Source organism: Indicator indicator, chromosome 7 (genome assembly GCF_027791375.1).
Source record: "Indicator indicator isolate 239-I01 chromosome 7, UM_Iind_1.1, whole genome shotgun sequence".
Classification (NCBI taxonomy): Eukaryota; Metazoa; Chordata; class Aves; order Piciformes; family Indicatoridae; genus Indicator; species Indicator indicator.
This window is the reverse complement of record NC_072016.1, coordinates 32,191,449-32,217,936: the sequence shown is the minus strand read 5'-3', so window position 1 is coordinate 32,217,936 and position 26,488 is coordinate 32,191,449. Positions and strand designations below refer to the sequence as shown.

The following is a 26,488-nucleotide window of genomic DNA, read 5'->3' as shown; positions in this document are numbered from 1 at the left end:
ATTTCTTAAGTTAGAAACACTTATTTTTAGGGTGCCATGTAAAATTGGGATGTGCAAAAGAAAACCTACCCATGTGTCATTCTGTAGAGTCTGAACAAGAGGGAGCTGAAATTCACATCTCTGCCTCAAATAAAAAGATCTGAGCTGCTCTCTTCCTCTCCAGTTGTGCATGAGCCCCTGTGTGGCCAAAAATCAATAATTTTGGAGACTAAGGATTGTCAGAATCTGTATTTGTGAATCTAAAGGGTCCCAAATTTGAGACAACCACCAAGAGACAGCAATGTCCAGTTCAGAAAAGGTGTTGTCATGGAAATGGTTGGAAATTCAGCTATTTGTCTAGTGAAAACTCTGACTGAGAAAGCTGGAACCCAGCATCCCTCTTGTCTCTGAGCATCCTCATGCTCCTAAAAACCATTGCTGATGCCTTAAATATTTCCAGATATGGATCAATTTTTCAAGAATTCTGGACAAAGCCCAATCCCAGTTTTCTTCACTTTTGGAAATTAGCTAGTCAACAGTTGTTTCAGTGAGTATGCTCTGGAAAATCAAAATGCCCTTTTAAAATTAATATCATCTCCAATTATCATATTACCTCAGGGAGGAAGGCCTGGTGGTACTTAATAGAGCTCTTTGGGGCTGACGTGCATTTTAATTAAGTGAATAATTGTAAAACACTTCAGGGCCTTTAGGTAAAAGACTGTGTTGTATAAACATCACCATAGTGCTGAATAATCAGGTTGTATGATGGCCTGGAATAAACGAACCCTATAAATAAGTATATAATTTACATATCCATATAATATATATGTGTGTATATATACCACCATTTTGAAGAGATTAAGCCAAGTCAATTTATAAGAGTCCTACAGTTCCTGAACAAGAATCAACCTGGGGTTGGATAGTGCTAATTGTAATAACCAAAATATTAGTTTTTGAGATATTGTGAACCTGCAGTTTACCCTTCTTTGCAACATGTAGAGAATTGCCAGAAGCACTGTTGGTGTAACTTCAGTGATGCCTCTTGAGAAACAATGAAATTTGTTGTGTTTTCTGGTGGAGGAACATGAAGGATGTAGATTTGAGGTACTAAATGTTTAGACACTTAAAGATGTAGATAGACATAGTTTGGAGGAATCAAGAGAGATTCACTTCAGAAGGCTTTCCCAAGGTTTCGGGAAATGCAATGCAGTGGTAAGGTTTGGAATGGAGCAAATATCTCCAGCAGCCTAAGTTAGTGTCCGCTCAGATATTTTCCAAATGTAACAAGGGTAAATGCAGCAATGGTGAACATGGCAAACCAACCTCAGCAGTGGTATTGGCACCAGGTCTGTGTTACCTTGCATGAATCAGTGGCCACTTTGTCTCTCCTGAATGCTTTGGCTGTCTGGTCTCTTAAGATTATAATTTTCTGGGGCAGTGACTCTCTGCATTTTTGTGTTTGTACTCTCTTCTTGTTCAATCCCTTAGGAGGGGGAATTCCTCTGAAAGGGATTTGATAGAGCAAAAAAATGAAAAAAAAGCCAGCATGATGTTGAATTGCATCAACAAGGGCATCACCAGCAGAGATAAAGTCATTATCTCACTCTGCTCAGTGTTTGCCAGGACATACCTGGGATATTGTGTTCAATTTTGGTCCCTGTTATACAAAAAAAGATGTGGACAGGCTAGAGAGGATTCAGAGGAGAGCCACAAAGATGATCAAAGAACTGGGAAGCTGGTATATGAGGAAAGGCTGAGAGAACTGGGTTTGCTCAGTATTAAGAAAAGAAGGATAAAGGGAACCTTATCATCATGTTCCAGTATTTAAAGGGTGGCAACAAAGAAGTTAGATACTCCCTTTATAAAAGGACTCACATGGAAAAGATGAGGGGCGATGGGTACAAGTCACTCCTGGGGAGATTCCGGAAGGACACAAGAGGAAAATTTTTCCCAATGAGAACATTCAGCCATTGGAATAATCTCCCCAGGGAAGTGGTGGAGTCCCCAACACTGGACAATTTTAAGATCCAGCTGGACAGGATGCTGGGACATCATGTCTAGATTGTGCTTTTGCCAAGAAAAGTTGGACCATATGATCCTAGAGGTCCCTTCCAATTCCTTGTTCTATGATTCTATGAACTTTTATGGTTCATGAGGAAAAAAAAAAAAAGTCTATGCTGGGCAATGTGATGCTAGCACAAAGAACTCTTTGTTCTTTAAAGGGACTTGACACAGTGATGAAGCCACTCCACGTAGTGGAAGGAGCCATCTAATACAGGCTAAATGCAAAACTACAGAAAGGAAACGGGTGTTTTAATGACTGGGACTGGGAAATGAATGGGACAGGACCAGCCTCTGTTTCTAAAGGAGTCAATTACCAGGCATCCTCTCACTCCTCTGAAGCTTTTATTTGGAGGAGCAGTCAAAACTATGTTTGCTGGGAACTAGGATGTCCATTGCTTGAGATTAGGTACTTTTAAGTAGCATGGAAACACTTTGTAATGCTGTAGATTCAAGAGGGACAGAAAGGCTGACATTATTTTCCTTGCTGTAAACCCCCTTATGAAACAGATGTAGTGCTGAGCATGATTTGACTTCTTTGGTGTTGAATCCACAGCCATAATGGTTTGACAAAATGATCCAGTGTATATTAAATCTACAGATTCAAACAGCATATATAATATATAATATATAATATATGGGCTATTCAGCATCTTAGAGTAAGAATTAGGTTGGACTGAAGTTTCCTTTCTCTAAAGATAAATAAGGATCTATAAAAGAAAATGTCTCAAGTGAGGGATAGTTGAATATACTGATTGCTAATGAATTTCTTACCTCTGCAAGGTTCTCCAGTGACCTATATGGGGTTGGACTAGATGATCTTTCAAGATCCCTTCCAACACCTAATGTTCTGTGATTCTGTAATGTTCTGTGATATGAGCTGGTAGCTGAGGGCTTTTCCAATAGCATAAGTGTCAGAGCTGCCACAGAAAGCACACATATCCCTGTTTAGCATGTTACTGAAATCTTGGAGACAGGTCAAGGATCGACTTTCCTGTGGAGACCCCGTTAACCTTTTTCCAACCCACAGGTAGTCCTTCCAGCTGAGGTCTGAAGACTCTTAACAGGGTAGTGCTATGAACCTTGCTGCATTTGTTCAGAGGACAAATTTCTTTTACATGGCCATTACTTTGTCATTTTTCACAAGCTCCAGATTCACTTGAACATGTTGCCTAAAGCTACTGGCATCTGATATCTGCAGCTTCACTTCCTGTCTGCTGGGGATTTCATGCTTCTGATGAAACAGCTTTAAAAATTGCAAAGACAGCCAAAATGTAGCTGAAAATCAGAACAATCAAATGCTGTGGCTGTTACATGGGATTATTTTTTTGGGTTTTTTTTTTTTTTTGGCTACAAACATGAAGAATGGTTTTGTGTCAGAATATCAGGGTATTAAATATCAATTATGATTCCAGTGAAATGCCAACTGGCATCAATTGATGTGGGATCTTCTCTCCATGGTGTGGTTGCCCTTCAGTTGCTCTCTGTTTCCACTTGTCAGGTTCATTTCTGGTTTTGCGTTGCTTTATTTTAGGCTTACTTGGTAAAGAAAACGTATTTTCAGAAAATGTCATCAAATAACATGTGTTGCACTGATGTCAGCTGAGGAAATCAGCGTCAAGAGCAGGAAAAGCCAGAAGATGAATGGATCTCTTAGTTCAAAATAGGAAACAGCTTGAAGTTCCTTTGAGGGGAAACAGAAACCTCATTCATTAACAATGACATTATTTTACCTCTGGTATAGAGTAGGGATTCTGTTCTCCTGGTGACAGACAGACACATCTCACACTTGTGCAAATGACCCTGAGCATTCATGGATACAAAGGAGCAGCCCTAAAATACTAAGAGTTTTGACTGGTGAGTTGCTTTCATGATGCCTGTGTGGCTGAGATATATGGCACAAGTTAAAATGCATTATTTGTGTTCCTGACTCGATTTCAGTCTGTGTGAGGTGCATTTGTCTTCCTGTCTCATCTCAGTGGATATCAAAGTAAATCTGTATCACTAAAGTGAGGGATCTTGCCTGGATGATGCAGTATTCATTTATTCATATCTTGATATGAGGACCATGTCTGATCAAGTACTCATATATTTTGTGCAGGGTTCATCAGTAAGATGTATTTGGGTTGCTTGAGTTGTTTCTGGTGTTTGATAGTCATGTACATCCATCTACATGTCATAGTTATGTACACAATTTTTTTTGTTTAACGTTTTCTTGTTTTGTTTTGTTGTTTGGTTTGGGGGTTTTTAGTTGTTTGGTTTGGTTTGGTTTGGTTTTTAAATCAAACTAAGATCATGACAGGAATCTATGGTGTCCTATTAGGAACATCTCCCATTGCTCCATATAAAATGGTCAATAAAAGGTTTCCCAAGTGCTTTTATGTTCTTTTCCATTCCTCCAAGCACCTTCCCTGTCTTCCCTTGGGGCCCAGAGCTACACTCACAGCCTGACTCCTACCTCATGCTATTCTGAAATTCCTTGGGAATTTCTTAGACTGTCATCTTCTTCAGTGGAGATGCCTATTAACTTTCAAAGTCATATGTCAGTGAATCACAGAACTGTTTAGACAAGCCCAATAGTGATACATAAAATTATTTTCTTCCTCAGAGTAACATTTATGTTCTTTTCGAAAGAACTGGCTGGTTTATTGCAAGGAATCTGTAAAAGTGGTAATTTAAAATAAGCACAAAATAAATTTTAGTTTGTAATGTACCCATAATCTTTCTAGAAGACCCTAATTAAACTCCTTATGTCAGCACAGGAAGCTCTATCACACTTGCAATTGTCAAATATTTACTTTTTTGATAGAAATGATCCCTTTCTGCTAGCTATAAGTATCTTGGTCCATGGTGGGGATTGGAAGGGACCTTTGGAGATCAGCTAGTCCAAATCCCTTGCTAAAGCAGGGTCACCCACAGCAGCTTGCCCAGGGTCACAGTGTCCAGGTGGGTTTGGAATCTCTCCAGAGGAGGCTCCAGAACCTCTCTGGGCAGCCTGCTCCAGGGCTCCAGCCCCCTCAAAGCAAAGAATATTTTCCTTATGTTCAGATAGAACTTTCTTTGTTCCAGTTTGTGCCCACTGTCCATTGTCCTGTCACTGGGCACCACTGAAGAGAGTGTGGCCCCTTCCTCTTGCCCACCACAATTCATCTATTGATCAGCATGGAGCAGATCCCCTCTCAGGCTGCCCTAGGTCTCTCAGCCTTTCCTCCTCACAAAGATGCTTCATCCCTCTCATCATCTTTGCAGCCTTCACTGGACTTTCTCCAGTAGTTGCCTCCCTCTTGAACTTGGGAGCCCAGAACTGGATACAATATTCCAGCTGTGACCTCACTAGGGCAAAGCAAGAGAACCTCTCTCAACCTACTGGCCACACTCTTCTAAATGCACCCCAGGAGACCATTTGCCTTCTTGGCCGTGAAGGTGCACATTGCTGGCTCGTGGTGAAATTGTTGTCTACCAGAACGTTCAGGTCCTTCTCCGTGGAGCTGCTTTCCAGCAGGTCAACCCCTGCCTGCACTCTTACAGGAGGGTATTCTTCCACAAAGGAAGCTTTTCATTCCATGATTTATCCAAGTCTGAAGTTCAGCACTACAGAACTTCCATCCATTGTTTTTCTTGTATAATTGTGCCTTAGTAACATGTGTGATACCAAGCAGTAAGAGAACAAAGTCCAGTCATCATCAGGTTGGCTCCCTGTGCTGCCAGAATGCTAAATTGCTGCTGGACCACAGAACAGCAGTAACAAAGGCAGCAAGTCTTAGGGGAGACGATGTTTAATGACCTGGTTGTGATGAACACGTTTTAGTGCGCAGAAGCCAGAGCAGACTTCAGGGCATGATGACCAGATACAGGTGCCACTTTGTCCCATACCTGTGAGTTAAATTGCAAACATTCATTAGTAAAAATGAAAACAGAAAAAAAAAAAAAAAAGGGATTATCTAGTGATATTTCTACTCCTCTGGATTATTTTGCTAATATTGTCCTTGTGCTCTGCAAAAGAAATCAAATCTGTGCCTGTACAACAGGGCCAAATCCTGCTCTAGCAGCATGAATTCAAAATATGGGTATTTTCAGTAATATCTTTACAGTCATTCTGATTTAAACTAAGAACTGTGTATGTTTTAATCATGAGATCCCCAAGCTCAGCTTTGATGAATTGCAGAAACAGGATCTTATCAAGTAACTCAGTGTTTTTCTCAATTTATTTTCCCGAAAAGAGCAGGAAGTTTGCCATACTGCAGAGCAAGACAAATGAATTTGCCATTTAAGGCTACATTTTCCATGAAAGATTAGGATATTTTGCAGGAATCCTCCTTGCAAGCCCAGCATAATGATTAAAATTTGCACTATAACTACATATGCAAAAGGGAAGAAGGAATTCCAAACATGAACACTCCCAGTCTTTAACAGCATCTCCAAATTTAAGTGAAAATGATGGAAATTCCCTCACTCATAGTCAGAAATTATCATAAATGGGCTTGGCTCAATTTTACAGTGAACTGCTGTATCTCAATCCTATTTCAAAAGGTTAATAATAATTATAAAAATGAACACAATCTTCTTATTTGTGCACAGATGTATTAAAAGGTCACCAGCGTGACAGGAGAGAGATGTTTTCATCTGATAATACTATCTCTGGGGTTTTTTGTCTCTGTATTTTTCTTCCAGCTATCCATTTCCCATGGTATTTAGTAGCTGCAGTAGAAAGGACCTGGAAAACAGCCTGGAAAAAGGAGTGGGAATGTGCCTGTTTAACTTGCCTGAAGTTAAGGAGTCCTTTGGTGGACAGAAATGTGGCAATGGCTATGTGGAAGATGGAGAGGAGTGCGACTGCGGGGAGCCTGATGTAAGACACCTTCTGAAAATTGCTGCTCACCTCCTGTCTGCAGAGTTTTAAGAGTAAAGAACCACTTTAGCCTGTTGAACACATATTGGTGCAAAACAAAATTCTCCCTTCTCTGCTTCTATCTTATCAGCTTAAACCTGAGTCCTCAGAAACATGGGGAATTTTTGCTCATCTTGCAGTTCAAGTTGCTAAATTTCAGGCAGGCTTTTAGTTAAGAATGTGCTTGATTCGTCATTAGAGAACAAACTCTCTTGTGCCTTGTCCAACAGACTAGCCATGACTAACTGTCATGTTCCTTTAAGTACTAGCTAATGAGCTAAATTCAAAGTGAACTTCTAATGTTGCTCAAATCTCTCAAGATACCATGTGTTTATTGAAGGTTTGTGGCCATATAGAAGCCACTCACAAATTTATATAAATATTTATAGTTCTATATATACTGTATGTTAATATCATATAAATATAAAATAATATTGGCTAAGTAGTTAAAATCAAATTTGCCTACATTGCTCAAATCTTTCAAAATACCATATGTTTATTGAAGGTTTATTTCCATATATGAGAAGTCACTCACAAATTAATATGGATATATTAAGAGTTCTATAAATATTATATATTAATACCATATATAAATGTAAATCAATATTAGCTAGGTAGCTAAACTCAAAATAAATTTGGTAACATTGCTCAAATTTCTCAAGATACCATGTGTTAATCAAAGGTTTGTTCCCATACTTGAGGAGCCACTCATATTAATATAAATATTAAGAGTTCTATAAATATTCTGCATTAATGTCATATATAAATATAAATTAATAATGGATAGGCATTTTTTATTGCAGAAAGCTTCAGTTTTTAGTTGCAAGACCTTTCCCTCCTTCACTATGAGATTTTTCTTTGCCTCCAGCCAATTACCTTACTAACAGAAATAGCCTTTACTGCCTCCCAAAATGCTTGGTACTCCTTCAAAGATCCTTCCATTCAGTTTAGTGAATGTGTCAGAGGACTGCTCAGATCAGGAGGAGATAGGCAAACCTGGGGATCAAATAATATCCTAGCTGACATCCTTACTCTTTTGGCATCCCATGCTCATTGGCTACATTGAACTCCTCTCAGAATATCTGAATTAAAAACGTCAGCAGATGAGGGATTTGTTTCCTGTGATAAATATGGTTCTGCAGACAAAATAGACTGGGGCAGTTAAAACAGCAAGATATTGCTGTATTCTGCCTATACAGTGTATTGGATTTACACAAGCCATAAGGATTTCCTGACAGTTCACTCATTCTTCAGAGTAACAAGGTTGAAGGAAGCAGCCTTATCTTCTTGTTTAAAGTCAATAGAGTGCAAGCAGCTTGCAAATGTCTTTCTAACCCAGTTATCTTTCTCATTTTCACTTCTGAATGTTAGCGATACCTTTTCAAGTCAAAGCCACTTAATGTCAGCAAGCACTGACTTGATTTTCCTCTTCTTTCTGTGCTTTTCCATTTTAATTATATTAGGAAAGTGAAACTTGGGCCTAATTAAATTAATTTAGGATGTGCTGCTATAATTTGAGTGGTACCAGAAAACCCTTTATATTAGTTAATAACTCACTGCCCAGCCATTTATACCAGCTGAGTTTGGTCAATAGTGTTGCAGTATTTTCTGGTATGGAAAGCAGTGCAATAATCATGGAATCATAGAAAGGTTTGGGTCGGAAGGGACCTTTAAAGATCATCTAGTTCCTGTCCCCCTGCCATGGGTAGAAACACCTTCCACTAGACCAGATTGCTTGAGGCCCTTTTCAATCTGTCCTTGAACACTTCCAGGCAGCAGGCATCTGTAACTTCCCTGGGTAACTTGTTCCAGTGTCTCACCACTCTCACTGTAAAGAATTTCTTCCTTACTATCCAATCTAAATCTCCCCTCTTCCAGCTCAAAGTCATTCTCTCTTGTCCTATCACCACAAGCTGCTGTAAAAGGTCCCTCCCCAGCTTTCTTGTAGGCCCTTTCAGGTACTGGAAGGTCTCCCTGGAGTCTTCTCTTCCCCAGGCTGAACACCACCAACTCTTGCAGCTTGTCCCAACAGGGGAGGTGCTCCAGCCTAGATGTATTTTTCATGTTACCAGAATTAAATCGATCTGAATACTGTAGGTCTCATGTTCGTCAGGTGCTGGATCACCTTCTTGAGTATGCTTTCTACCCAGGCAAGGGTTTAAGGCCTGACAAAAGATGATACTACGAATAAAGCTCCAACCTCACTTTGGATTGTACTGCCAAACATGTCTGACATGCTGCAGTGTCATGGAATCATAGAATCATTTTGGTTGGAAAAGAGCTTTAAGATCATCATGATCAGCTGTTAACCCAGCACTGCCAGGTCACCACTAAACCATGTGCCTCAGCACAACGTCTACATGTTTTTTAAATTCTTCCAGGGATGGACACTCCACCACAATCCTGGGCACCCTTTTTTTTCCTGTTTCAGGGCTTGACAACCCTTTCAGTGAAGAGTTTTTTTCCTAATGTCCAACCTAAACCTCCCTGGGCACAACTTGAGGCCACTTCCTCTTGTTCTATCAGTTATTTGGGAGACCTTTCAGGGGGCTGTGGAGTATTTGTAGTTGTAGCTGTGGAAGAAGGGTTAAAGTAGATCATACATAGAAAGAGAGAAGGTGGTAGAAAAAAAGTAGTAAAATAAATGCTTGATCCCTGAGAACTGAAAGGTGATAAATGTGGTCAATTTTATAACAGGCTTCAGGGGAGGGTCAGAAAACTAAAAATTGGTAAGTCAGACAAATTACTTCTAAACATGATTAAGAGCTACTTCCTGAATAGCTGTGACATGCCAGGAATGAGTCAACACAGCTTTTGTGCCAGAAAATCTTGTCTTACAAACTTACCACAGGACTTAACATGTGGAATTCAGAGGAGCTTGAGACCAGAGGTTTTCATCAAAGCCTCTTTAGTAGACTAAGCAACTGTAGCATGAGAGAACATTGCACAAACAAAAAAAATGGGTTAAAGGATAGGAAATACAACCAGGTTCAAATCACCCCTTTTTATGCAATGTAAGGAAATCTGCTGTGATGTATCCATGAAATGTGTCCTGAGGACTACAGAATTCAGCATACTCATAACCAGCCTGGGAAGAGGAATAGTCTTGAATTCGCTGATAGTATTAGTTAGAATGGTAGAGCTGAAAGCTGGCTGTGAAGAACCACAGAGAATCCTCCTGAGACAGCTGCCCTGGGCATTAAGATGACAAGTGGGATGCAGTGTGGAGTGATGCACATTCCAAGTATCGCATATAAGATGATGGACTTTGAGCTGACTCTAACCATAGAGGAACAAGACTCCATATTGCAATAAATAGTCCCATGAAAATGTCAGCTCAGTGCTCCAGAATGGTCTAAAAGGTAAATAGGCTGTTAGAAATTACTAAGAAAGAAATGGGAAAACCAAACAAAGCACCTGTAAGCCTCTATAAATCTGCAGTGTACTGCATCTGAAACTGCATGTGCAGTTCTGTCCTCCCCATGCCTGATCTCGGGAAGGATAAAGCAGGATGAAAAAGGCTGAAAGAAAAGCAATAAGTGATTCAGTGTTTTGGAGAGGTTATGGCTGGAAAACAAGAAAATGAAGGGAAATGCAACAGAAGCTGATAAAATTGTGAGTGCAATGGAAAGAATGGAGAAGAAGAGATTGGACCCCAATAAGAACTTCGCAAATGAAGGTAGAAAGTGGCAGGTTTTGAACAAGCAGATGGAGCTGCTTCCAGACTGTGTCAATTACTTGTGAGTTCCTTTCACTGAATGGTTAAAGGTGCTAAAAATATCCATGGAGCCAAGGGAAAACCAGGAAACTAGGAAGCTGTCGTGTGTGTGTGTGTTCATATTCTAGTCCTTAAGCATCTTCTGCTGGCTGCTCTTGGGAAAATACAAGGCTAGAAGGGTTATAGGCTAATCTGATGTAGTCTGTCTTCTTAGAAAAGCAGGGTTAAAATCAAGATGACAGTCTTGAACATCTCAATGCTGATCAATATCTAAAGGGCAGGGGGCAAGATGATGGAACCAGACTCTTTTTCTGTGGTGCCTGGTGAAAGCACAAGAGGCAACAGGCACAAACTGGAACCCAGGAGGTTCCATCTAAACATGAGGAAAAACTGCTGGAGCCCTGGAGCAGGCTGCCCAGAGAGGGTTGAAGAATCCTTCTCAGGAGGGATTCCAAACCCACCTGGACATTGTGACTCTGAGCAACCTGCTGTGGGTGATCCTGCTTTAGAAGGCAGGTTGGACTAGATGATCTCCAGAGGTCCTCTCCAACCCCCATCATGCTGGGATTCTGTGATGTCCTGTCTACAGTATCCAACATCACCTAAGTAATGCTAGAACTGCTCTTGTGTTAGTCTGAGATGGTCTTGTGAGCCCAGGATGACCTAGCCAGGAGGGGTTTGGTCTCTTCTCCCAGGCAACCAGCACCAGAACAAGAGGACACAGTCTCAAGCTGCGCCAGGGGAGGTTTAGGCTGGAGGTGAGGAGAAAGTTCTTCACAGAGAGAGTGGTTGGCCATTGGAATGGGCTGCCCAGGGAGGTGGTGGAGTCACCATCCCTGGAGGTGTTCAAGAGGGGATTGGACGTGGCACTTGGTGCCATGGTTTAGATAGTCATGAGGTTTAGGGTGACAGGTTGGACTCGACGATCTTTGAGGTCTCTTCCAGCCTTCTTGATTCTAATTCTAAAGAAATGCAACTCCCACCATTTGCTGTTGTTACCAATAATAACTAACAGTAACAAACTACAACACAGCAATAGTTTTGAGTGGCAGCCTTCTGAAATCCTTGTAACCCTTTTCTGTTTGTTTGCCTTTTGATGTTAAAACCATTAGTGGCAATTTAATAACCCCAGGCACAAAAACTATTTATCAAGCTCATTTCCTACAACGAGTAATAAGAGAGTGAGCAATTGGAAATTCCAAAGCCTGCAGCAACACCATTCAAAGAGCTGTGCCTTTGTCCCAAGCTGCCTGCCGAATGCCGATTGCTTTCTATGGCTGGCTGCTGCAGGACCAGATCCTGGGGTATGGGAGCCGACTGCTTCAGAGGTACCTTAATTGCACTGACATTGCTTTCCTCCACTCTGCCTCTCTCAGATTGTTGTGGAAGTGAACTTATAAAATGTATCTGCGAGCAGAGGAACATTGCTTCTTAAATACAGCAGCTGCACAGAAATATTTGCGTAGCCTGCTACCTTAGGGCACGGTCCAAAATAGGTGCAGGAAATCATTCCACTGCTTCAGAGAAGCACAGTTTGCTTTGCAGAGTCAGGCAGATATTGTCTAAGAAAACAGTGAAGTGCTGAGAACAATTTTCTCTTTATTTGTGAGTGCAGTGGTAGGCCCCATCTTCCATTTGGAAAGCTTTACAAAAGCAAATAAAGTAATGAGAAGCTGCAAACGTCATTCTAACCCACTCTTTTTTTTTTCCTGTGTTCCCTACATTGTTAGTGATCCCTTGTTAAGTCAAACTGACTTAACACAGATGAAGAGCCATTTTATCTGCTGCTATTTGTGTTAGAGAGATGAGATTCCAGTTCAGCTGATGTAACTTGCAGCTTGTGAGCATAATCTTAGAAAAACAAATCCATTATTTTTCTGAGACTTCTTTACTTGCTCATTCTACAGAGAATAAAGTTTGCAAGAGCCCGTACATGCCACCATTTAATCCCTAAGTGTGAAATTGGGATGTATCAGTTAAAATGCAATTCAGACTCATTTCATTTCTCAGAGCTCTATTACTGGCAGAGCCTGATAAGAGATTATATGGAATAGTGTCATCATCTTTTTTTTTTTCTTTTTTATCTTTTTTGTTGTGGCAGGCAACAGGCTTCTTGCAATACAGCAGTCTGGTGAGCAACAGTCACAAAATAGAGAGCTGTAGCCATGATGCTCAGTAACTGCAACACAGGACCTAGATCCTTACCAGAGGCAGTGGAATTACACTGATTTTTTTTTGTGTGTGTGGTAACTAAACACCCTACTACTGTATCGGGGATTAGTGTCAGCATACTTGGGTTGTTTGGGATATTTGGGATTAAATGCACAGTTAGAATTATAGAATGGTGGGGATTGGAAGGAATCTACAGAGATCAGCTAGTCCAACTCCCCTGCTAAAGCATGGTCGCCCACAGCAGGTTGCTCAGGATCACAATGTCCAGTGAGTTTGGAATCTCTCTGGAGAAGGCAATTCCACAACGTCTCTGGATGGCCTGCTGTATGGCTCCAGCACCCTCAAGAATAAAGCAGCCTCCCAATGACTTCTGGGGCTTCACTGCAATTATGGTACCTGCTAAACCTAAGGACAGACAAGAATGTTTGGTTCCAGCTGTTAGAATTTCATGTCATGCCTACCTTTTGTTGGCGGAGCTATAGACAGCCTCTTGATTTACAGCTCGTTGTGACTGAAAGCTGTCTGCTCTGTGTTTATCCTCTCTCTCTAGGAATGTACCAACCGGTGCTGCAATGCAACTACCTGTACTCTGAAACCAGGAGCAGTGTGTGCACATGGACTCTGCTGCCAAGACTGCCAGGTGAACCAACAGGAACATTTCTTGTCTGTGTGGGGTGGGCAGAATTCCACAGTCTTCCCAACTCCAGAGCAGTAAGCAAGGGTGGAGAACCACCAAACTGGCATCATTAAACATTAAGACACGTGTTTTTCATGTAAGCAGTTAAAAATGTAATCACATTGTAAACAGCTACTAGAGGAGCAGATGAACAGACCTTTTTAATGGTGTATCTGCTGTTTGCAACCACTTCATCTACTCATACAAACCCTCTTCTTCGTGAGCATTTGGTTGCTTTGTTTTTTTTTTTTTCCCATGCTTATGTGGTTGTTATTCTCTGGCAAGCACTCATTAAATGCTGGACCCTCTTTTTACGGCAAGGCTTAAAAAATTCATTCTGTCAACAGCATATGTATTTTTTAACGACAGACCATCTTGTGGAGTCCTAACATACTGTAAAAAGCCAAGGTGCCTCAGGCATTTACCTTCTTCAGTGCTCAGACCATCTCTTGCATATGGGCTAATAAAGCTTTCAGCAAGTTTCCATTGTGTCTGTGGCAACCATCTGCCTGAAAGCTCAGCAGCAGCAAGTTCTCAAAACAGCTAGAGATGCTTTTTAGCTAAACCAATCTGCATGTCTTTTTACTTTTAACCAAAGGCATTGTGGGGGCGTAGTTACAATTCAGTGTTACTCCTAGAGTACACTCACCTTGTCTGGTTGTTGTGGATACATGGATGTTCAAATTGTCATGCTCCACTGTTACCTACTAGTTGCCTTCAACTCTGAAAAAATGGTACCTATCCAGGGAAATCTGTGCAGGAACAGTTACATGCACTAGTTGCATAAATACATTGGAGAAGATCCTGATGCCAAGGAGAGAGGGACATTTCCATGAGGAAACACACCTCCATCTCTGGAAGCTGTCAGGCAGGTGAATCTAGAGTCACGTGGGCTGATGGCTTTATGAACCATAACATAACACATCACACAATGTTATGTGATCAGCTGGCTGGCCTGGCCACTGCTGTGTAATTGTAGCCATGTAGAACTGCTTAGGTCAGAAAAGACCTTTAAGATCATCAAGTCTGACCATTAACCAGCACTGCCAGGTCACACTAAACCATGTCCTTCAGCAACACATCCTCAGCAACAACTTTTAAATCCCTCTGGGGATGATGACTCCCACCACTACCCCAGGCAGCCTGTTCCAGGGCTTGACAACACTTTCCTAATGTCTAGCCAAAGCCTCCCCGGTGCAAATCGAAGCTATTTTCCTCTTGTCTTATTGCTTGCTAGCTGGGAGAAGAGAGTGACCTCCACTTCAGCCTTCTTTCAGGGAGTTCTAGAGAGCAAGGAGGTCTGCCCTCAGCCTCCTTTTCTCTAGACTAAACAACCTCAGTTCCCTCAGCCACTCCTCATGAGACTTGTTCTCCCTTCAGCAGCTTTGTTGCCCTTCTCTAGACCTGCTGCAGCACCTCAATGCCCTTCTTGAAGTGAGGGCCCCAAAAATGAACCCAGTTTTCAAAGTGATCCTGATATGGACAAAAAGGTTTCTGCTCTGATTTTTGGTCAGTGCTACAGAGTATCCTTTGAGTTATAGTCCAAACTGATACTGTGCCTATGTGTTTAGGCAGGAAACTATTTGAAAACTAACCAAAGGCTGTATTTACCTTCTGAACCATGCCACATGAGCTGTGGTTGCAGCTGCAGGTTCAGTTTGAGCCTTGTCCCTGCCAAACCCTTTAGAATATGTATCAAATAAATGTCTTTAAAGAGCTGTGCAATCCTTACACTGTCCTCTGCAGTCAGTTGGTGCAAAGCCAGTGGACAGAGCTGTTCATGTACCTTGTGGGTTGTACCACTGCATACTTCTGGTTGAGTGGAATTACAGCAGTGAAGGGGTTTTGTTTGTTTTGCAGTTAAAACCAGCAGGGATTTCTTGCAGAGAGTCAAGCAACTCCTGTGATCTGCCAGAGTTTTGCACAGGAGCCAGCCCTCACTGCCCAGCCAACGTCTACCTGCACGATGGACATGCATGCCACATGGTGGATGGTTATTGCTACAATGGCATATGCCAGACCCATGAGCAGCAGTGTATCACCCTCTGGGGCCAAGGTGAGTTTGGGAACCAGGAGATATGTTTATGACATATACTTGGGGAGAAAAAAAAAAAAAAAAGAAGAGTGAGTGATTTGGAAAATTTTTACATAGTGCCAATCTGTATCCATTCTTTTCTGAAATGGGGAACTGAATAATGAGGGAATCAATTTGTGATTCATCCTCTCCCTGATTTGCAGTCAGGTTCATTTCTTGCAGCAGGAGGTAGAGAGCAACAGTAACTAGGTTCATTCTGCAACACTTCCACAATTGGCTGCTTGAACTTAGACAAATAATTTAACACTGACTTTGATATGACCTCCTGTCACCCTACAAAGTGATGAATGCTCTTGACAGGTTGAAATCACATCCCTTTTCAGACTAAGATGTAAGCTTCCTTCTCTGTTTGAAACCGTTCATCTGCAAAACAGGTATCATTGAATCAGAGTGGTTTGGGTTGGAAGGAACCTTAAGGATCATCTAGTCCAAATCCCCCTGCCATGGGCAGGGACACCTTCCACTAGGCTGGGTTGGTCAAGGCCTTATCCAACCTGGCCTTGAACACATCCAGAGAGGGGATATCCATATATCATAGAGTAATAGAACATTTTGTATCGAAGGGACCTTTAAATGTCATCTAGCCCAATGCCTCTGCAGTTAGCAGGGACATCTTCAACTAGATCCCATCTTTCTTGATGTTATGTGTCTGCATCCCAAAGCAGAGTTCAGTATTTGTCATTAACATAAGATTCTTGTATCATTGTGTGTATTTTATTAATTGATGTTACCCTGGAAGCCTACCTCCAGACAGCATGTGATGAAGCAGAGATTTTATTCTCATCAGGTATTGGAACAGGCTGCCCAGGGAGGTGCTGGAGTCACTGTGACTGGTGGCATTCAAACAACATGTAAACATGACATTTTGGGACATGGCTGGATGGCTATTGTAGTGTTGGATTGATCTTAGAGGCCTTTCCCAACTGAAAGAATTTTATAGGAATTTACTTTTTTTCAAAAGACCAACAGCATGAGTTCTTGGGTGATCTAAACCAAACAGTATCCCAGGAAAACTGTTCACCTTTCTGTAATGTCCTGTGACAATTTCACTGAAATACAAACACTAACAGCATTTTGCTCACTTTGCTGTTGCCACCTTCATCACTGGGGACGTGTCATTTCTCCTGCAGCATCTCACTTACCCCCTCTCTCAAATGGGAAAGCCACTTTTACCTCCCCTGAAGAGCAGCATTGTTTAGAGCTAGATTTCATTATCTCTTTCAAACCAACTTTTTGAGCTCCCTTAGCCTCTTTCAATTCAGTACATCCTTGCTTTTAACTCTGTTCTAAAACATATGTATCGATATAATGACAGACAGATGTTTCCCTTGGACAAAACCCTCATCCTTATTGAAGAAGCTTATTGAAGAATTTATCTGTTATCCTCACAAGAACTTGGACTATTCACAATTTTTGTTTTAAAGAGCATTAAAGCATCTCAAGAAATAATGCCAGTGATAGAGATAGCAGGTTAGCTTGGTCAGGTGGGTATACAAACACATTAGAGGAGGTGCAGTTCAAAATTAAACTCCCCACATGGACCAAGGCATGCATCTGGTCTACTTCTCTGAATCCCACTTGTGTCGTAGAGTTAATATGAGCTCATGTAGGCATGTACAATTGTAGTCTCCAGTTTTAGTCATACTGGGATTTTTAATCCCCTGGATACGGAAACATTTTCTCTTATACGAAGCAAAATCTCCTTATGAACCAGTTTCCCATGCCATGGAAAGTTACTTGGTCAGACTGTTATTAATTGTCAAGCATTGAGAAAAATGCAGACAAAGGTCAGGGAGCTGAATTGCTACATCTCCCTTGCCAGGTCTGTTTCCTAAGGCAGAAAGTCCTCCAAACCCCCCAGGCTCTCCTAATTCTTTCTTGTCTTCCTTCTTGGGACAATTCAATATGGGGCACTGCTGTGCATGGAGTCTCCAGTGGTCAAGGCTATGGATTTCTGCTTATGAGAAAGATGACTTTATTAAGAGCAGAGCTGAAGCAGACTTTAACTGGAATGTTCTTATTTGTCTTGGGAATACTCATGGATAAAGATTTTGAAAGTGGGCAGGGGACATTACCAAAGGCTTAATTTTTATCACATTTTTGGAAGTATAAATTAAAAATAATGCCAGTAAAGTGATCCTACAGTGTAGGCAGTAGCATTCAAGCTAAAAACAAGGCCATTGAAGACTAGGGATGTGAATATCCACCACTTCATTTCACTTACTGGTTAGGTGGGCCTTGCAGCTGGAAAAAAATATCATAGTACCAATAAAAAAAAAAATCTTTCCAGCCTTATTTGCAGCAGAGTGACCTGCCATTGTACGACGTTGTCTCTGTACTTCCTGTCAACAAGATCCACTTGATTTTGCCCCTCTGCTCTGTTCTGCTCTGCTCTGCTAAGACCCCACCTGCAGTGCTGGGGCCAGCTCTGGAAGTCTCAGCACAGGAGAGATAGGGACCTGTTGGAGCAGGGCCAGAGGAGGTCTCTGCAATGATCTGCTGTGAGGACAGGCTGAGAGAGTTGGAGTTGTTCATCCTGGAGAAGAGAAGGCTCCAGGGACACCTTCTTGTGGCCTTTACATACTAAAAGAGACCTGAAAGAAAGCTGGGGACAGACTTTTTATCAAGACCTGTTGTGACAGGACAAGGGGTGGTGGTTTTAAACTAAAAGAGGGAGACTAGAGAGAAGGAAGGAATTTGTTGCACTGAAGGTAGTGAGACACTGGCCCAGCCTGGTCAGAGAGGTGATAGATGCTCCATCCCTGGAACCGTTCCAGGTTGGATTGTTTAGGGCTCTGACCAGCCTACTCTAGTTGCTGATGTCCCTGCTGACTGCAGTGGGATTTGACTAGATGGCCTTTAAAGGTCCCTTTCAATCCAAACCATTCTATGATTCTAAGATCTTACCAGATTGTTGTAATTTATTAGAATCAATTTTTATGCCTGTGGGTGTTGGATTGGGATGAAGGAGCAGTTGTGTGGAGTTTTTTTGGGGGAAAACATAATTCTAACCTGTAAAAGAAAAACAGGTCATTTGCATTCATTCATTTTTTTCTTCCTCTCAATAGGAGAAAACTATGTAGAACAAAACACAGTAACTATTCTTAAAATAATATTCAGTATGTTGAACTCCTTATTAGTGTCTTACGTATATTCTTCTCTATCCATCAGGTTACAGATGTCCAGAAGCCCAGTGATAAATGTTAACCTCAATATTTTTAGATCTAGTTAAAGAAAAATGATGAGGACTGTCAAAACTTGTTTACATTAGCAACAGGAACCTGTTCTCAGAAAGAAGTAATGGAATTTCCTTGGTTGTTTTTGTTGTTGTTACTTGCAACAGATAAATTCAAATAAAAAAGAGGAATATTTTATGCTATTCCATATCCACAGTAGCATGGAAAGCTTTGTGTGAAAGAGGGTAGGAGCACCTGGGGACAGTCTGCAAACAGCCATAAATTCCTCTTAGAGGCCAAGCTCATTCCAGTCTGCTCCTGAAATACAAATTTCCCTCTCTCACCTTAATTTACGTCGTGCATGAAGAAGGAAAAAGCATGCATGAGTATCTTGTGACCTTTTTTATTTCATATTCAGATTGCTCTGGTCTGACCAATTTACAGACATGTGACTCAGATATGTTGATGTAATGCAGGCTACTCTGTTGGCATTTTCACAGAGCAACCGGATCCACAGATAAAACTGCCTAAGAGAGAGAAAATATTGACTGCCATGGAATAGAAGATTCTCAACTTCAGACTCATGGCTTTTTCTACACTGACAAGAAAATGATCCCTTAGGGAAGGAAAGTAGATGCTTTGTCATAGAATCCCAGCATGGTGGGGGTTGGAGAAGACATCTGAGAATCATCTAGCCCAATCTCCCTGCTAAAGTAGGGTCAGCCACAGCATGTTGCCCAGGATTTCAGTGTCCAGGCAAGTCTGGAATCTCTCCAGAGAAGGAGACTGCACAGCCTCACTGGGCAGCTTGTTCCAGTGCTCCAGCACCCTCACAGCAAAGTTTTTCCTTGTTTTTAGGTGAAACTTTATGTGTCCCAGTTTGTGTCCATTGTCCTTCATCCAGTTACTGGGAAAAGAATGAGGCCCCATCCTCTTGACCATCACCTTTTAGATGATGATTAGAATTCAGAAGATTCCCCTCTCAGCCTTCTCTTTTCAGCAAAGCTACCAGTGAATTTTTTTTCAGGTACGACCCTGCAGGTGAAATAGATGATTTTCCCACCCAAGTTAGATGGCCAAACCATTGATAACTGGTTTTTGCAAAAATACTGATTTGTCCAAGCAAATCTGTAATGACTTGAATTCTGTAAAATCAATTGATGGTGACAGATTTCTGGCCAGGCTTTTTGTTTTGAAGATGTGAAAATACATTAAGCAATATTTTTCTAAGTCATATTCTCATGCAAAAAAAAAAAACAACAGCTCAGCCCCATCTTGCTTTTGCACAGATGGAACAACAGGGATAACAAAGATAGAGAAAAGAGGCCAAGGGGAGCTTGTGGAAAGTTTGCTTTGTGTCATCAGTGCAGTAAAATAATGAAATATAAAATCCAGGTGCAAATCACATGACAGATAACTGTGGTTTTATGTTTGCATTTGGCAATCTAGAGAAAAATTATTAATAATAGTAAAAACAACCTGCTGGAACAGGACAAATGGTGATGGTTTTAAGCTAAAAGAGGGAGATTAGGGAGAAGGAAGAAATATTTTACACTGAGGGTGGTGAAACACTGGTCCATATTTCCCAGAGGGGCAGTAGATGCTCTGTCCCTGGAAATATTCCAGGTCAGGTTGGATGGGGCTCGGAGCAACCTGCTGTAGTTGAAAGTGTCCATGCTGACCACGGTGAGGTTGGACCAGATAACATTTAAAGGTCCCTTCTAACCCAAAACATTCTATGATTTTGTGTTTTTATGCTTTTATTTAATTCTACAATTGTTTCTGGTGCTAGTTGGAGTAACCCAAACAACAGAATTCTGGTTTGCTACTCAAGAGTTTGGTTTTTTTTTTCCCATTCCATAATGTTTATATATATGGCAGAGGAGGGGTTAGATGTCTTGAGACAATGTTGGGAACTGAATTGAAATATCTTTCTTTTCCACTGTCAGCCTGATATTGGCTGTTTCTCTGTTCCTGGAATCAGCACCATGGTCAGAAATTTCTCCCTTCTCTTTCAGGAGATGGTGATGGGTATCTTCTCATTGCAGCAGATCTTGCACTGATCTGAAATGACACAGCACTTATGTATCACTTCCAAAAGAATAGAACATCTCTTTTTCTGCAATAGAGAAAGGAGTGGGCTCATCAGTATATAGATTTGGAGGGAAAAAAAGATTCCAGGCTGATGACTGCAGTGGTGAGCTTTGACCTTCTGCAGTTGGAAACGGCTGATTTAATCCCTTGAATAAGGCTTAGTGTGGACAGGATGACAGGACCTTAATTACAGGGTCATGATACTATAATTATCAATAGCAAAGTGAAATAAACTCTGCTCATCTAGCTCAAAGCACTTAATAACCACTGGAAATCTGTCACAAATCATTTTTGCTTTGCCAGTAGAGGTAGCAAATTAGAAAAAGACACGACTTTCTGCTTCCGTTTATGTGGTGCAGTCATGAATGAGTTTCTTCCAGAAACACATTACAATTCTCTTCCTTATGCCTCCTCCTAAAACCCCCTTTTATCTTGGTAGCTCCATCTGTTCAGCTTCTTACACTCTGATATGTTTTCATCTATAAAAAAGTCCAAATATTGTGAGAGACCAGTTAGGAGAGGGAACAGCCAGCTGAATCCCAAGCAACAACGTGCTTTGGTTTGATACCAAAGACAGAAAATGAGGCTAGATTTTGATTTCCAAGCTGCAGATGATCATTGGGTACCAGGTGTTTTCATACACAGACTGCTCAGAGTCTGGCAGGGGCGATTTTTTTTTTCTTTTTTTGTTTTTGTACTCCATGAGATCCTTTTCCTCGTCAATTATTACTGGTTGGAGTTAAAGCTCAGTGTCTGAGCCCTGCAAAGTGCTGCACATTTGTTCTTCTTCCTGTCCATCATGTGTAACACACTTGACTTCTACATTCAAAAATCCTACCAAACAGAAAAAACCTTCACCAGGTGAAAGAGGACAATAAATACCCTAAACTCTAGGATTCTTGTGAACTCTTTCTAACACCATTCTTTTAAAATCAGTCTTCATTAGGCCAGAGCACAAGACATGAGCGTTAATTTTGCTTTTGGCAACTTTTGGAGCCACATATCACTGCAGGGAAAGCATGTCTGCTCTGGGCTGCTGCTGCCACATCTCCTAGGAAGGCTCCAGTTATGGCAAGATTATGACATTGGCCAAAGTGATTGAAGCACAAGACTCCCAGCCAAAAAAATCCTGAGACCCATAACAATTGCATATGATCATGGTAGACAGATACCTTTTGTGAAGTAGGTCTTTGTGAGTTGGTCTGTGCAGATATGGGAGAAAGAGCAGTGTTTACTTGGCTTTTTTCTCACAGCATGTTTTTTTCCTTCCCTTCCCCACTCCCTTCCCTTTTAAAGCCAGCATAGGATATGCACATGTTAATGTTTGTATCAAGCTGAATAGTTAATGTGACTGCCCTGGAAAGGCAAGGAGGAATCTGTGCTGAAAATGGAAATTTTGCTTTTGCTTCTTGCACAGTGCCTTGTCTGGATGCTTTTGTTGGGTTTTTGATTATTGCTTGTGGTTTAATGAAAAGAAGCAAAAGAATCCTGTGTGAGTCCCTTTTAATATTGCCAGATTTGAGAAATATTCTGAACTCAGCAAGCTTGATCATAATCTTCCAAAGAATTTCAAGCTCTTGTCCTGCTCTCCAGGGTACCAATAGCTCATATTCTGTTTCTTCTGTGTTTTTCTTTCTGAGTTTCCCAGTTCCAGTATGTAAAAAAAAATGCTAGAAAGGAAGAGGGTGCTAGCTTAAGCCTCTCCAAGTTTTAATATTTTGTCCTTAATAGCATTAGATGGCTGTTCAGCAGTATATAGTATTAGTCAAGCTTCCAGCTGTGAAATGCAGATAATTAATTGAGGCTTTAATCTTTGAGTTATTAGTGAAAAGATCCACACTAACAGCAAGTTTTACAACCATATTTGTATTTTCTTCACAAGGAATTTGACCCTTTTTTTTTTTTTCTTTTTGAACTACCTCTTTAAAGGCTTTCAGATGAAATCTTCAGGATAAATGATGTTTTACCAGCAGTTAGAGGCAAACACACTTGGAAGTGGCTTGAAAAAATGTAGCATTAACTCAGATATTCTGTCTCTGTTCAAGATCAGGGAGCACTGTAGGAATGCTGCATTGTCAGCTGCATCATTTGCTGCCAGTGCTTTTTTGGTTCAGTTTGGCTGGTCTATCAAAAGCACAAAAATGTATCTAGCAGGTATCTATGAAGAGTTTTAGCTAGTGTATATCCTTGCTACCTTGTCTGGTTGAAATGTGGTTGAAATGTTGGCAATGGTGTGATTGTGCTATTAGTTATCTTCATAGGAAGAAAATATGGGATAATAAAGGGTCCTAGCAAAGGGCCTCTTAATCTTGTATGGAGCAGCAATTGCTGGCTGGAAATAAGAGCCACACTTCACAACAGGACAAAGGGATTAAATTCTAATACATGGACTAATTAATTGTTGCAACAGTCAAACCAGAGAAGTAAACCCTCCACCACTTAGACATTTCAGATTGGTCATAATCTAGGGGGAAATGGACAGGAGTTTGTGTGCATAAGACATTAGAATAGATGTTCTAATAGCACCTTTTATCTTCTAGAAGGTAGAGACAAGCAATCTGTCTGCAGAGATGTTTCCAGTACTACTCCCACCAGGGAAGTTCCTTTGCCATTAGGATATGTCTCCACCATAAAAGGCTACAGTAGATAAGAACCAGATGCTGCATGTCTTCCCAGATTCCTAATTCTACCAGCATAGTAGAAACAACCCTTCTTGCAAATCAGTCTTTCCTCTCAGGAGTGGATTTACTGAGGATTAAGGTGGGGATAGATCCCCCTCCTCTTCCCAGTACATTATCCCAACATAGCAGCAGCATATTCTATTTGCCATGCCACTGTGGTCGTGGTTTTACAGACAGGTAGCATTCCAGTTTGCAATTGCCTTTTTTCTGGTTTCTTGTTCTGAGTCGCACTTTAAAATGCCCTTCTTGAAAAGTATTTTGTTTGGCTTCAGCTTTTGGGGTCTCACTACAATCACATGGATCGCTGTAAAATGAAGGGAATTACCTGACCAGCTGGCCTTTGTCTTTCATAACCAAACTAGATTTGGCACTTGCTACAAGTTTTTATGTCTGAGGAGGATTCACATGAGGGATACCATCTAGAGAAATTCTGAGAGAGAATGAGTTCTGCATTGTCTATTGCTCAGCAGTGCCAAGAGAGACAAATAGCAGTGGAAACCCCACACATCCAGCCTCTTCAATTAACATGCTGATCCAGCATGACTAGGTTGTTGTACTCCATTGGTATGCAGATCACATCCTGCCTTCCCCTAAAGCATCAGTGGAGCTCAAAGAACATTATTAAAAACACCTTGTCTGAGATGGAAGTTCTGATTAGGTTTTGTTTCAGGTGCAAAGCCTGCTCCTGGGATCTGCTTTGAGAGAGTCAATTCTGCAGGGGATCCTTATGGCAACTGTGGCAAAGACTCCAAGAGCTCCTTTGCTAAATGTGAACCCAGGTAGGGTCTCTCCCTGCAAACACAGAGACAGATGCAAGGGTGGTGAGTGAGGGTTTATAACATTTCCAATTATTTGACTAATCACTGTATTTGTTTATATCCCTCAGAGATGCTAAATGTGGAAAAATCCAGTGTCAAGGAGGAGCAAATCGACCTATAATTGGTACCAATGCTGTTTCCATAGAAACTAATATCCCACTTCAGGAAGGTGGCAAGATTCTGTGTCGAGGTACCCATGTGTATTTGGGTGACGATATGCCCGATCCCGGCCTTGTCCTGTCAGGAACCAAGTGTGAAGATGGAAAAGTAAGACTCTGAAATACGCCCATACAAGGAGAACATCACTACCCTCATGCTGCCAAGTATTCTGTACTAAACCAACTGGCTTTTGCTTTGGGATTTCTTTTTGTCCACAAAAGAATTGTTTCTCACGCTCACAGTCAGCAGTTTGCTCCCTTATTCTTTTGGCTACTGCTCTGGATTTCAGATGCAATGCCAGTTGTTTACATTTATGACTTATTTTTTAAAGACAATCCCAAGAATCTGTCCACATATAGAATTTTCTGCAAAATAAGTGCAGCTAAATACATTGCAGGCTTGTTTAATAAATTTCTGAGGGGTTCAATTCACTTTGCAAATTGTCAGTAACTTCACTTTAGGTTACAAAATTTAATATATCTGCTCATTATAACTTCTTCTCTCTCTTCCCCCCCCCCCCCGCCCTTCTTTTATTTCTCTTGCATGAAAAGCCTTCTTTGTTTGCACTGCTAGAAAAATATAAAGCCATTGATGTTCAGCCATGATTTTTGCAATCATATTTTGCACTCTTGGTGAATCCAGTGTGAATGTAGCCCAAATTTCATGTGGCTGTCTCATTCTTTGGTTTTCTTCTGTAAGAAAAAGAACAGAGAAAGGAGACAACCATGAATTTAGGGACAGGGGGGGAATGGGAAAAAAATCCAAGAGTTACTGAAGTGAAGAAGGTTTCCATACCCTCAGTGGATTACTCACAAAAAGAAAAAAAAGGGGAAAAAAGCCAACATAAAAAGCTTTGATAATTTGTGGCAAATTCAAGTAAGGCTCTGAATTTCTGAGTGCTTTTGAATGATGTTGGATTATCACACTGCATTGGGAGCAGGTTTAAAATACATCCCTAGTGAAACCACAGTTCTTTTACAGGAAAACAACCCTGACAACATTTCTAAGTCAATCTGTTATAAAATGTCTTTTCAAAGAAAATTCAATGCTGGCAAAGCACCCCATTATGTTTTACTAATGAGCATTTAATCTTTCTAATCTATCTAATCATACACATACACAGTGTAGAATACACAGGCTAATACTTAGGAAATTGTATGTTTTACTTTGAGGACATTAGTGCATTTGTATTATGGATTAAGAATATGAATTTAAATATTCTTGAGTTTTCTAAGCTGAAGGCACACAATTTGAAATGCAGCCACTTTCACACGATCAAAATTCTATGTACTGCTGCACTCTGAATATCTGAATTGTGAATACTGCTGTAATCAGACCATATTCTCTACATGCATGCATGTTGATGCCAATTCACTCTAATTTCCTTCCCATTTTTCCTTCTCCCCAGGGCATAAGTGCCCTGATTAAGCATCCCTGTCGTCTCCTTCAACACTATTCTCTGCTTTATGCTAATTATTGTGACTGACTTTTAGTACTACTGAACTGAACTGCAGTTTGCAGAGCAAAACTGTGTAGTGATTATTTTTCTTCCTTTTTTTTTTTTCTTTTTGGTCAGCATAGCATAGTAACACTTATTCCAGTCCTAATTCCTTCTCTTTTTTTTCAGTTTTCAGTAAGATAACTTCTCATTATTGACATTTTCTTCAGTCATATGATTACTTGATGGTGTTCTTAGAATCATGGAATCATTTTGGTTAGCAAAGATCTCTAAGCTCATCAAGTCCAACTGTCAACCTAACACCATCTTGACCACTGTTGTTTCTTTAGCATCTCCATGGATAGTGACTCTACCACCTCCCTCTACAGCCTGTTCCAATGCCTGACCACTTTTTCAGTAAAGAATTTTTTCCTGCTATCCAATCTAAACCTTTCCTGGTCTAATCTTGTTTTACCTCGATTTTCAGCTATATCGGCAAAGATTACCTGGAATGACTGGAAAACAACAAAACT

At 40.9% G+C, this 26,488-nt stretch overlaps 1 protein-coding gene across 1 annotated transcript in view; it reads left to right on the top strand.

Moving 5' to 3' along the window:
* The window catches only part of ADAM12 (ADAM metallopeptidase domain 12), a 197,607-nt gene that overhangs the window by 154,446 nt on the left and 16,673 nt on the right, over positions 1 to 26,488 (top strand). The window contains exons 13-17 of the mRNA XM_054382719.1: positions 6,712 to 6,889; positions 13,369 to 13,458; positions 15,355 to 15,550; positions 24,211 to 24,319; positions 24,427 to 24,625. Coding sequence (XP_054238694.1) covers positions 6,712 to 6,889; positions 13,369 to 13,458; positions 15,355 to 15,550; positions 24,211 to 24,319; positions 24,427 to 24,625 — 772 coding nt within the window. The remainder of the gene's footprint in view (positions 1 to 6,711; positions 6,890 to 13,368; positions 13,459 to 15,354; positions 15,551 to 24,210; positions 24,320 to 24,426; positions 24,626 to 26,488) is intronic.